This window comes from Macadamia integrifolia, unplaced genomic scaffold, assembly GCF_013358625.1.
Source record: "Macadamia integrifolia cultivar HAES 741 unplaced genomic scaffold, SCU_Mint_v3 scaffold125, whole genome shotgun sequence".
Classification (NCBI taxonomy): domain Eukaryota; kingdom Viridiplantae; phylum Streptophyta; class Magnoliopsida; order Proteales; family Proteaceae; genus Macadamia; species Macadamia integrifolia.
The window spans coordinates 1-13,083 of NW_024868131.1; the positions used below are offsets into that span (position 1 = coordinate 1).

Genomic DNA, 13,083 nt, shown 5'->3' on the forward strand with positions numbered 1-13,083 from the left:
GAGGCCCTGTTGTAATGAAGGTAGAGCAAGGTGTGTCGATACCTCCAGGGCTTAACGGGCCTTCGGAATCAGTCCACTTATGTAAGCAACAAAATATAACACGGCGTATCCCTAACAATTTCCACATTGGTTTGAATTTTGTTGGTCGGGCCTTCTATGAAGATAAAATATAGATGCTTTCATCTCCATACCTCTTTAAGGTACAAACCTGCATTCATCTGTCACATCATCTTCAACAGCAAGTAAAATTGATCAAGTCCAAATAACACTCAAACTTCTATATAGTAATTGACTTGGTGAAAATATCTATAGGATTATTATCTATGTAAATTTTTTTTAAGTGAATACTGCATTCCTACACTCTGATTTTGTGAAATCTCATATCAATATGTTTTGTCTTTGCATAAAACACTTGATTCTTTATAAGATATATGACACTCTGACTGTTACAATGTAACATCATACCTCCTTACACCAACTCAAACTCATGAACCAACACAACCAACTACACCCCCTTCCTTGGCAGCCTCAACCACTGGCATGCACTGCCTGTGTAGTGGACAATGCAATTGTGTATCCTGTAATAAACCCATGGACACAAGTTTGGGGTTTGATCATTTCTCGCAAGAGGTAATGCCGGATTGTTTGGCATCCTTGTTGCAAGCCATGGAAGAGAGTGGTGGAAGGGAGAAGCATGATGAAAGAGGGAGTTGCATATAGCTTTTTGAGCAGGAAGGGGTGGTGGTGAAGTGCTTCACTCATAATGACGAGAAAGACAAGGCGATTTGAAAAAAAAAAAAAAAACACTAATCTACTTGAGAATGATATATAACTCATATAAGTACGTATTCAATAGCTAAGATTGACGTAAGGGCCACCTAAGATATCTGTAATTGCCTTTAAAACGCTTCAGTAAAAGGGACAAGGACTACACTAATGTACATAACTATGACACCACATTGTGGAATGTGGCCACCCACCTGATTGACTATTGAAGGTTGTCCCTCGCTCAGTGTGATTCTCCAACATTAATAGATATGCGCACTGCTTGACAGCGTTTCGTTTCTGCCGTTTTGGCATTTTCTTGTTCCTAAAAGTGAAAAAATAACCTAAAAAGTATTTGATAAAGTTGTTCTGTTTCACCCATTTTTAGAAACATAAATCAAAATTTATGGCTATATACAATTCTATAAACTACTTTGACGAAACAAGTCGACTTGTTTTGTCGTTTTTAGAAACGAATTTAAGAGAAAAAAAGGGCTTTTGTGCCCGATAAATCTCTCAATTATTTAAACCTAAAAAGAGGCAACCAAATCCTCTTTCCCTTTTGGGCATACGATGATACTATCGGGATTTTTAGTGACATTATGTCTACAAAAAACGTTTCGAGAAACAAGTTTATCAAACACCAAATAATTCGTTTTTGTTTCCAGAAACATGAAAAGTCGTTTCTGCTGTTTCTAGACACAGAAACAGCAAAAACATTATCAAACGGTGCCATAGTCAACGTTTGGTACCGTTTCCGTTACACGTTTCGTGTTAAAAACGAAAATTTCAGTTTCTGTGTCAAAATGTCGTTTTTAAACGAAAAGGGGTGTTTGGTGAATATGTTTCAGGAACGGTTTCAGAATGGAAAAACGACAGTTGTGGCGTTGTAAAACTTGTTTCAAAAATGTTTTTATGGATGAAAATCAATAATTACAGAAATAACATTAATTAAAATTCTATCATAAATTGATAATCTTTTGGGACAATATTGAAATAGTAGATACCAAGTAAAGAAAGTGGTTCCAAAATATAAAAAGTACAGATGGTATTTTAATCTTGAGCCTAAACCCTAACCGTAGCAAATTAGGTCAAAAACGGTATCCTATCACCCCCAATGTAAAATTCCAATGGTATTTTAAGTTCCGAATCTCAATCATATTTCATACCAGAAGCCGATGAACAGAAATCTGATGAATGACGAAGAATAGGGGCGGCAACATTGTCTCTCCTCTCTATGAGAAATCAAGTTTTCTGCTTAAAAAATAAAAAATAAAAAATAAGGTGAGATGAGGTTGAAGAACAGAGAAGCGGGTAAAAGGAAAAGATGAGGCTATGGGGCCGGCGGCATTACCTATTGTGAAGAGAACTAGGGGCGACAGCGGTGTGGTGTCTTCTGTATTGAGAGAGAGGTGAAAGAATTTATTGGGAACGATTTGCAAAAAAAGTTCTCTGTTTTTTTTTTTCCAAATTGGAACGAAACTGAATTGACTGAACGTGGATTTATTAATGTATTTCTAAGGCGGTGTTTGGTTCGAATTATCCATCGGATCAGATTCTAGGGATTCAGGATTCTGGATCTAACTCATATGAATGAGTTTCTTTGGAATTATTTCCTTTTGGTAAAAAAACTGTTTGGTTACCTTGATTCTGTTACTTGATTCTGAGTGGAAAACTGTTTGGTTACCCTGATTCTGTCATTTGATTCTGAGTGAAAAACTGTTTGGTTACCCTGATTCTGACCATTGATTCTGAGTGTAAAACTGTCTGGTTACCTTTGAGTCTTTGAACCCATGTTCTGTTGGCAAAAAAAAAAAAAAAAAAAAAAAAAAAAATCCAAAAAACAAAACCAAAAACTAAAATTTGTTCAACACATGTAATTTATTTTTTATTTTTTTCTTTTTCTTTTTTATGGTAATATGTGAAAAGTTTAACTGATTGACATCTCTATTACTGATGGCCTTCAAACCTTGGTAGAGCAGCCCTCCATAGATGAGAAATAAAGTCATAATTAAACAGAATCATGATCTGTTGGTCAGATCAGCAGTAATTTCATATGCTTCAGATCTGAAAATTGCCCAAACCAGAGCATGATTTGGATTATGGAGATAGATCTTCTTCAAAGTGGGTAGAAACAATAGTCTCCAATGACTTATACAAGTAATATAGATCCTTAGGACCAAATGAGAGAAGAAGCATGTAAATGTATAATATAGTATTGAGTTCATCCAGGTACTAGTAAATGATAATTAAGTCTTTCTATATAAAAAAAAATGTAATGAACTCAATATCATTACAATGTCTTCGGCCTTTTATTTTCCAAAAAATTTCAAAAAATTTCATCCTATATTTTTGTTTAAATCTAGCTTATTGACTGTGTCAAGAAAATCTCTCAGCATCCTCGTATGACCCTCCGATTCTTTTATTGCACCGTTCAAGTATCCTTTGATATAGTCTGATGAAGGGGAAGGAGATGATGAATTTGAGGTTTCCGAGCATAGTGACCTAGGTGGAGTTTGGTAAGTATGACAACTTGGACTTGAATTTGATATCCATTTAAACATTCCACAACCTTTATTTTCAATTTATAAAGCAAATATAATCATCTTATAAGAATACAAGGAAATAAACATTCAAATCTTAAACTTCTGAAAAAAATAAAAAATTTAAGAAATTCATACCCCAGTTGATTGTGGACAACACCAAAAATATCGACCATAATTTGCACTTGTCTTTGCAGTTCTGACCTTACACTGACCGTTCCCACATTCACACATCTTAAGATGGTCAACCCATATGAAGAAGGGGCAATTCATTGAACATTTAAAAAATTTCCTTCCAACATGTGACCCTGACTTAGAAGTGAAAATTGAGCAATCTTTCCCACAGTAATCACACTTCACAATAGCACAAGCGGACACATTTGATGTCATCTGTAAGTTAACACAAACATTTCCAAGAGAGGAAATATGCATAGAAAATACTGTTAAGTACGCCCCTCATCTGAGTGTGATGGACAAATATGACCATGTGACCCTGACTTAGAAGTGAAAATTGAGTAATCTTTCCCACAGTAATCACACTTCGCAATAGCACAAGCGGACACATTCGATGTCATCTGTAAGTTAACACAAACATTTTTAAGAGAGGAAATATGCATAGAAAATACTGTTAAGTACGCCCCTCATCTGAGTGTAATGGACAAATATAAGGTAATAAGAGAATAATTATGAGGGGAGGATGCTTAAAACCAAAAAATAAGAGACTTCAATGGCACAAATTTTATGCCTCCTAAACAGGAACTGAAACTGGTATACAATGGTGGGAAAGGAAAGAAAAAAAAAGTGATCAAGATCCACCTACAAGGATCCTAATAAATCACCGAACAAAAGGCACTACGCAAGATTAATACTTGTCAATGGACATCCACAAGAATAGATACCGATATAGTACAACTATATCCCTATTTATACCATACCAAATAACCAAAAATATTATGACAAATAAGAATGAGGTTGTCCATACTTAAACCTTGAAATCATTCAGAGAGGAACATACAAAGAACCATTGTCTTAATATTTCTTAAGACCATATTCAACTCATTGTCACAGACTTAACATAATATCAAGTTACATCAACCAAACACATCAAATTTGTATTCAAAAAAACCATTGTCTTAGAATTCTTCTCACTTCCTATTGTCACCTCAATTCTTCTCAATCTCTAGCAAGTACATCTCAAGCAGATTTCGCCTATCTTCTACTCTTGTTTCCAAGAAGATAATGGTAGAATTCTTCTTAGCCATGAAATATTTCTTGGCCTTAAACTTTTGTTGGAAATTGAGGTCTGGAATGGCATCAACAGCATCTATAATTGCTCTCCCAAATTCAGACGGAGATTCATTCATTACCATCTTTTCGATTGAGTTAGCAATCGATTTCAATGGACTTACCACTTTTTCAGCTGCACCCTTCTTCCTCTTTTCTCTACCACTGTTGACGGACCCACGAGGTCTTCCTCGAGAACGACTGGTGCTACCAATGGGAGTGGAAGGAACACTTTCTTCAGAATCAATAGGTTTATAGTCAACACCATCATTGTTCCCTATTCCCTCAACCTAAGTACCAGTCACATCCATCATAACTTCAGTGGCAGCTTCAAAGGGGACTGTTGAATCATTCCCAGTTGCCATCTCTTTCCTTAGCAACGCTCCAACTTCAAGGTGAATTAGGAACACACTATGTTCTTTCCAATACTTTTGTTCTTTTTTCTAGCAATATAAAAGATAATGTCAATGTACTTCTTTTTTCAAGTAAGAAAAAAAAAACACAATTATATAGAAATTATAATTTAAAAAATTCCATTATACCCTATAGTCATTCCAGAAGTGTTGAGGAGCGTCAAATCTCATATCAGATGCATTCCAACCCAACCCAACCCACTTTACTTTTGTAGATCACCCAATGCTCTAAGCCTTTGCTTCCAAATCCAGAAGTGGTTTCTCACTTGTTCACAGTCGTAACTAGTGAAGAATTTCTCTTTTAGTTGGTTGGCAATTTCAATGAACTGCTCTTTTTTCAGTCCATTATCTCCACTCTTACCATTCTTGTACTGCTTTAATATACAATCCAACATGTAATGAGAAACGGCACTAGGCCATGAAGCAATGTCCCGTGACCTACTATTAGAATCTCCTATTGGTTCCATCACATCAAAACTAACAAAATACACCACAATACAATACAATGTGAGTATATTTCATAAATACCAAGTAATAATAACAATTACTAATTGGGAAATCCATAAACCTAGCATTGCAATTCAGTTAATAGTCCACATACATGCATCCCACAACATAAAATTTTAAACCAAGTATGTTTAAGTTATACAGTCATCCCAAACCATGTAAAAAAATTAAAATTGTTCACATCGGAAATACATTCCAAATAGAAGTTAATCACTAGCAAATATTTCAGTTCATAAATACTCAATCTGAGTAGGACAAATCGTCAGCCACCCAATCAGCCCACATCTGGTCAGCAATTTGTTCTCGAAATAGATCCCAATTAGCATTCTCCTGCACATGATCCTCTCCATCAGAACTATTGTCTTCAACATCATCATTTACTTGGTGGGGGGTAGATTGGGTACTAGTACTATCTTCTTCACCCTCTTCACTTCTTCTTCAACACTATTCTGTGTAAGAATGTGGTTGTGCAACAGCACACATGCCAACACAATTCTTGCTTGTGTTTTGAAAGGATATTCTTGTTGATTTTTCAAGATCTTGAATCTTGACTTCAGGAGGCCAAATGAACGTTCAATCACGTTTCTTAATTGTGAATGTCTCAGGTTAAACAATTCCTTTTTATCACTTGGTGACTGATTACAATCACTCTTTCAGATGGTATCGAACGTTTCGATATGGCCGTAAGAACCCCGCTTGGTTAGCATACCCAACATCAACGAGATAATATTTACCTCGTGGCACCACCAATTTTCCGTCACCATCTCTGTGCAATGCATTGTCTAAGATTCGAGCATCTGATGTTGACCCTTCCCAACCAGAAAAAATGTAAGTATATTTCATATCAAAGTCACAGGCAACAAGAATATTTTAGGAAATATCACCCTTCCTATCACGAAACCTCGGATGGTCGCTTAGATGCACCCACGCAGGGATATGGGATCCATCTATGGCTCCGATGCAGTCCTTGAAATAAGGGTAAAATCTTCCTTCATTACTTGTTATTCGATGATGTGCTGCGACACTTGGAGGTTTCAATAGTATCGGATACAATTTAATGATTGCACCCAATACAAGGTTAAAGTACCGACTTACAATCTCACTAGAATGTCCAAACTTGTGTGCAATGACACGATTTTTAACATTGTGTCCTACTGTCTGTAGAAACATAACTAGTTGTTCATTCACTTGCACAGATCTGCTATCTCTCAATAGACCCTTCTCCCTAATCAAATGACATAAACTGAAAAAAGCCCTCTTGCTTAACCTTATTTGTTCTCGACAGGTTTTATCAGTGTGACCGATAATTCTCTCTGTCTTAATAATACTGCGTAGGGGTTCACAACGGTATGGCTTTTTGTTCAGATATTTTTTGATATACTGGTCTATTGGTATAACAACAGCAGTTGCAGCAAAGATTATGATTTTCCTTCGCCTCTTGTAGCCATCATCAAACTCCATTATAAAAGTAAATCTACATTCAAATTAAACAAATAATAAATTATTGCTCATGATTAATTAAAATGTTATTTTATAATTTTTTAATACAGACACTCAAACCCATGATTAGTAAACTTCCAGTGTTTACCAATCATAAAAGTGATAATGGGATAGAAAGATCCAATATTCAGTCACATATTGTTGTTCATTCAAGCAACATTCAATGAATAATTTCATAGCAAACAGAGCATCAATAGGAAAAGAATAGCAACAAAAAATCTACTGAAATGTAAATTCCCAAACTTTGATTCACAAATCACTATCAATCTTGAGGACAGACAAATCAACCACTTCCTTCCATAAACAAACAAAGCAATACCAAATCCATGCGATTTTTCAACTAATTTTACAACCATGGTCTAGGGATTCGAGAAAAAAAATTACACTGTGATAGCAGAGAATGGCACAAAGAAGGTGAGGAAGAAGAAGAGTTGAGAGAGAGTGCAGGGATTTACCTTTGGTTGTAGGTTCCAAAATCCACAGCCCCTACTAGTAATGTAATCAAAGTCCAGCGGCTGAAACAATGAACAAAAAAGACACCCCAAAAAAATTAGTCATACTCACATCAAGCAGATAGCACGGAGTATATGAGTTGAGAGAGGGTAAGAGTGCAGAGATTCAACTTCTTTCAAAACCGACCTCTGCAGTCGCTCTTAGAAGAGGAGGAGGAAGAAGAGTTGAGAGAGGGTGAGGCTTCGGTCGTTTTCAGAGCAACTAGGACGTGATTCTGTAGACCATATTCAACCCTAAACACAAACTAAGAAGAATAAGAATCGAGAGCAAAGAAACTTGCATACAACAAAAACAAGTTATCCGAGAGAGGAATAGAAGCAAAGGGGGGGGGGGAAATAACTGTTATGCTATATCTTAAACTTAAAAATCCCCAAATTAGGGTTTCAGATCTTCGATTGAAGAAGATAACAGACCATACCGCTGACTTCAGATGGATTTTGCACTACCCTCGGCAGCCGATCGTCTAAGCCAAATGTGTAAACCTTACACAGTGAAATAGAAACCTAAGAGGCAAACCCTAGATACGAAGGTAACAACATAAAAATTAGAAACATAAGCTCAATAATATGAGTAAAACACAGGCGAAGAACAAGAAGAAGAAAACACATAAAGAGGACCAAACGCACCTTGAATACAACATCGGTTTTCAGATGGCTATCGGCTGCGATCGTCTTCCATGCAAAGCGGTTAAATGTGTGACAAAAGAAATCTCACCTCACATTTTCACTTTCACCGGAGAGTGTCGATCGGCTTTCAACGAATGAGAGTAAAGTGAAAGAAAAACCCGATAAAAGTTGATTCACCCTGATTCTCTACCTTTTATATGAAACCTAGAATCCCTGACTAGATTCTGGATTTACCTATTCAGGTTGATCCAGTGGAGTCCTGAGTTTTAGTGTAAATGGGTGATTCAGTTGAACACGTTGACTCCGAATCAGTTGCCTTAAAATATGAATCAAACGGTTTAATTTAAATGAGAACTTGAATCCCTAGAATCTGATCTGACAGATAATTCGAACCAAACACCCCCTAAAAGGCTCAAAGAAGTGTTGAAAGCTACAGCAAGGCATGCATCTCAAATATCTTACATTTTAGGCAACCATACTTTCAACTAAACAAAACAAAACCTTAACAAAAGAAATGATCCTTTTCCTTAAAAAAAAAATTAAAAAAATAAAATCAAAATCTGATCCTCCCATACATAGTTTGAGAAATCAATATTTAATTAAAGAGAAAGTATTCCTTCACTGCGGAGCAAGGATTACCACATCATTCTAAAGCCCCGTGATTCCCATTCACCATGGATTAAAAAAAAAAACTCAGTCTATTGATTAATGAATTATTTTCTAATTTTGTATTATTGTAGGGAGATGGAGAGATATTGCTTCCACCACCCTTCACTTACATCTTTTATGATAAAAAAAAATCCATAATAAAACATTTTTTTTTGTTTTTTTAAGGGGGTGTTAAACCAATCATGCATATCTTTAATTAGGGAAAGTATTTTCTGTTGGGGGGGGGCTGCGGCATCCCCTGTGCACAGGAGGAGTAATGGGAACATGTAGGGAAGCATCAACTTGGATGATTTTTTCGCATTTTATGGGGTAGGGCGGTCATTTCACCCTACGTGTGCACGAAGGAACCACGTTCCCCCACAGAATTCTTTTACTTGTTAAGGTATTAAAAAATATGCAGATGCTTTTTAAATGTATATAGCAAGGATTTAGTTAGCAGTATAACGATATTAATACAAATATCAATTTGGATCGGATTGGATCAATGTCGATAAGTCACTTTTACCATTATTTTTCACAAGAAAGTATATCTTTGTTACGATCTTACCTTTATTGATACTGATAACTAATCTGAATCAGTCAAGTACTGATATAAGTCTCAGTCGATATCGATACAAAACTACTGATCAAATACTGAAATTTTTTTGGTAAGGATATACCGATATTTTTTATTTTATTTTTGCAGGAAGGATATACCGATACTTAGAACCATGGTGCCGGTGGATACTGGATAGGGAATAAGCAAGGAAAATCAACTAATTAATAAAACAGAAATTCAGAAATAAGATCTATCGCACCCTTTTAATCTAATTTATGATACAAGCACAAGCCCTTCTCTCTCTCTCTCTCTCTCTCATTAACCACTTCTCTCTCTCTCTCATTAACAACAAAGTGGAGGAGCCAGGATCCTCTTATTCCAAAAGTCCCATCATGACAGCTGCAACTTTCTTCTTCACACTCCCACTCACTTCCTTTTCTTTGCTTAATACGTTAAACGCTATTGCCCCTTATTCCCCCTACTCCACTTGCTTTAGTTGCTTATTCTTCGATTTATCGCTTTATCTCTTTCTCTCTTTCTCTCTTTCTCTTGCTGGCCTTGTTTATGTTCTGAGTTATGACAGATTACTACTGAGTTTTTTAGCCAATCCATCCAAGTAGACGTAGACGACGAGAAAGGAGAGACGATGTCAGAATACAAAGCTGCGTTTCTCAACGATGAGCTCTCGAAACGTACTTTCATATTTGGTCTCCACTTGTGGGTAGTACTGGGTATCTGCGTTGGAGCTGCTTTTGTTATTATGCTCTTTCTGATATCACTCTGGTTCACCTCCAAACGCAATACCTCTGCCAAACCCAATTCTTCTCGCAAACCCACCATACCAAATGTCTCCAAGGAGATACAAGAGCTCCGAATCGACCATTCCAGGAACCCAACTCGCCACCAACTAGACCCAAAGCCTCATCAGCAACACCAACACCCCTTACCTGATTCGGAATCTGTTGGCAAAATTGAGCGACAAGCTTTGCTTCTCACGCCGGAGGAAGAAAGCCCAATTGGGCTGCATAGAATTCACATTGAGATCGGAAAAGACCATAGAATTTCATACCCTGAACGTGCTGGTGGGTCTTCGCATGGCAGCGGGGAGACTCGCTCAGTTGATCAGGTGCCCATAGCCGTCCCTGAGGTTTCTCATTTGGGTTGGGGTCATTGGTATACCCTTAGAGAGCTTGAAGCCTACACGAATGGGTTTTCTGACGAGAACGTAATCGGCGAGGGTGGGTATGGAATTGTTTACCGTGGAGACTTGGATGATAAAAGCAATGTTGCTGTCAAGAACTTGCTCAATAACAGGTAACTTCTCACTCAGTTTTCTATTTATGTTTACTCCGCACCCCTCCCCTGTCTCTTCTTCGGAAGTATCTGTTTTTACTCAAGACTCTATTCGGGAATTGAATTCCTGTGTGGAACACTGAGATGCAACTCAGTTTTACATAAACCAATTTTATTAAGCAGGACATAAAATCTAATTTTTGGCCCGCTTTAATGGCTGTTTACAAGTAAGTGAATTTGCGATTGGCACCCATCCCCCTCTTCCTAAAATACGCTATTCTCGTTTGGCATGATCACTGGTTACTGATCTAGAACCAGATAATGTTTAATTGGGTAGTTGTTTTACCTTAGGGGTCAAGCTGAGAGAGAGTTCAAGGTTGAAGTTGAAGCAATTGGACGTGTTCGGCATAAGAATTTAGTGAGGTTACTTGGCTACTGTGCCGAAGGAGCTCATAGGTACTCTGCTTCTTATTAGTTACTCTCTCTGCCCTTTTTTTCTTCTTTTCAATCTCAGGCTTGGTTCCTACCATTTACAATTTGTAAACTGAGACATTTTTTTCTATTAATGCTTCCAATAAAATTGTTGGTTGTTTGATCTTTCCAAATGCCATGGAAGATGGATGCAGGATGGGTATTTTAACTTGTTTCATATGTTACAGGATGCTTGTTTACGAGTATGTAAATAATGGTAACTTAGAACAGTGGCTTCATGGGGATGTTGGTCCTTACAGCCCTCTTACATGGCAAATTCGGATGAACATCATCCTTGGGACAGCTAAAGGGTATGATTCCAATCAATTTGAACCATATTCAAGCTTATTATTTGCAGAATCTAATGTCACTGGCAATATCCTAAATTTCCATTATGAACTAGGTTGACATACCTTCATGAGGGACTCGAGCCAAAGGTTGTTCACCGTGACATTAAATCGAGCAACATTTTGCTTGACAAGCAATGGAACCCCAAGGTATCCGACTTTGGACTTGCCAAGCTTTTGGGGTCAGAGAGGAGTTATGTCACAACTCGTGTGATGGGAACATTTGGGTTGGTTGAATTTCCCTTATAAGTATTGATACATTTACCATGTTCCCCCCCCCCAAACCTCCAACCTCCAACCTCCAACCTCCAACCTCCAACCTCAACCCCAACCCCTCAAACTGGCCTTCTTGAACATGGATCAACCAGAAGGAATGATAACTTTTGTTGATTCTATTTTGTAGCTATGTGGCTCCTGAATATGCAAGTACTGGCATGTTGAATGAAAGAAGTGATGTATATAGTTTTGGGATTCTTATCATGGAGATAATTTCTGGGAGGAACCCTGTTGATTACAACCGCCCTCCTGGAGAGGTTAGTAATGTATCGCGGATATTATTGGCTGAGAATATGATCCAAGAGCTCAAATGCATTATGGCTATCCTTCTTCCTACACTCCTAACTGCTAGTGCTTTTTCAGGTGAATCTGGTTGAATGGCTTAAAACGATGGTTGCTAATCGGAGCGCTGAAGGGGTACTGGACCCTAAGATACCTGAGAAGCCTTCATCAAGGGCATTGAAGCGAGCTCTCTTAGTAGCTTTACGCTGTGTTGACCCTGATGCACAGAAGAGGCCAAAGATGGGACATGTGATACATATGCTAGAAGTTGATGATTTCCCCTTCCGAGATGTGTGTGCATTTTCCTTTCCTTCATATTTCCTGCACTGCATCTCCCATGCTTGTACCACCACCACTATACAAATATTTTTCTTATGCCGTTACCCGGAGAGTGAATTGGTCACCATATCTTGATAATGGATATAGAAAAAGAGATAAAACAAATTTGCACAGAAAACTTTAGGACCATTTATTTTTGGGTCAAAAACTTTAGGACCATTCACATTAGAAACTAACATAAACATTGGTATGTCTTCTTTATCTGCAATTTCTTGCCTATTTCCATTGGGTAACTCATGCATCTTTTTTACATCTCATTCAGGATCGTCGAGCAGGGAGAGACCCAGGACGCCCAAAGGACAGTTTAATGGAAAAACGGTTGGAATCAGGTGACAGCAGTGGGTATGAAAGTGGCACGCAGGCCAATAGGGCTAGTTGGAGGAAGCTAGAATGCCAAGAAGAGCAGCAGGTGAATGCAGGCTGAAGTAAAATGTTAATGCAGATCAATTGATTGTCTGGCCTGCTACTCCCAGTCCAGAGCTGGCCCATTCAAATACCATTTGTATCATCCTCCAATGTTGGTTGGATCAAATTTATTTTTAAGCCGTGGCTTGTGTGAATCATCTAGCATTTATACTGATATAGTGTATTTTGTATATGATGATGATTCAACCCTGTTGAAGTCTTCTCCTACAAGAAGTAAGGTAGGATTAGTTCCTGGATCAAACAAAATGAGGGGTTTTTTTTTTTTTTGGGGGGGGGGGGGGGGGGGGGGGG

At 37.6% G+C, this 13,083-nt stretch overlaps 1 protein-coding gene and 2 long non-coding RNA genes across 3 annotated transcripts; 1 reads left to right on the top strand and 2 right to left on the bottom strand.

Moving 5' to 3' along the window:
* Window positions 1–3,451: 3,451 nt before the first annotated feature.
* Window positions 3,452–7,529, bottom strand: LOC122063199. Its single transcript, XR_006135251.1, has 2 exons — window positions 7,468–7,529; window positions 3,452–3,883 (listed from the first exon to the last, which is right to left on the bottom strand). It is a non-coding gene; the product is annotated as an uncharacterized LOC122063199 (long non-coding RNA).
* A 104-nt stretch (window positions 7,530–7,633) lies between these two features.
* On the bottom strand, window positions 7,634–8,407 carry LOC122063198. The gene is made up of 3 exons (XR_006135250.1): window positions 8,152–8,407; window positions 7,944–8,042; window positions 7,634–7,758 (listed from the first exon to the last, which is right to left on the bottom strand). It is a non-coding gene; the product is annotated as an uncharacterized LOC122063198 (long non-coding RNA).
* Window positions 8,408–9,715: 1,308 nt separating this feature from the next.
* LOC122063197 (probable serine/threonine-protein kinase At1g01540) lies at window positions 9,716–12,988 on the top strand. Its single transcript, XM_042626914.1, has 7 exons — window positions 9,716–10,672; window positions 11,003–11,107; window positions 11,311–11,433; window positions 11,526–11,696; window positions 11,873–12,002; window positions 12,109–12,318; window positions 12,629–12,988. The coding sequence occupies exons 1-7, from the start codon at window positions 10,005–10,007 to the stop codon at window positions 12,788–12,790; spliced, it is 1,569 nt and encodes a 522-aa protein (XP_042482848.1). The 5' UTR covers window positions 9,716–10,004; the 3' UTR covers window positions 12,791–12,988.
* The last annotated feature ends 95 nt before the right edge of the window (window positions 12,989–13,083 follow it).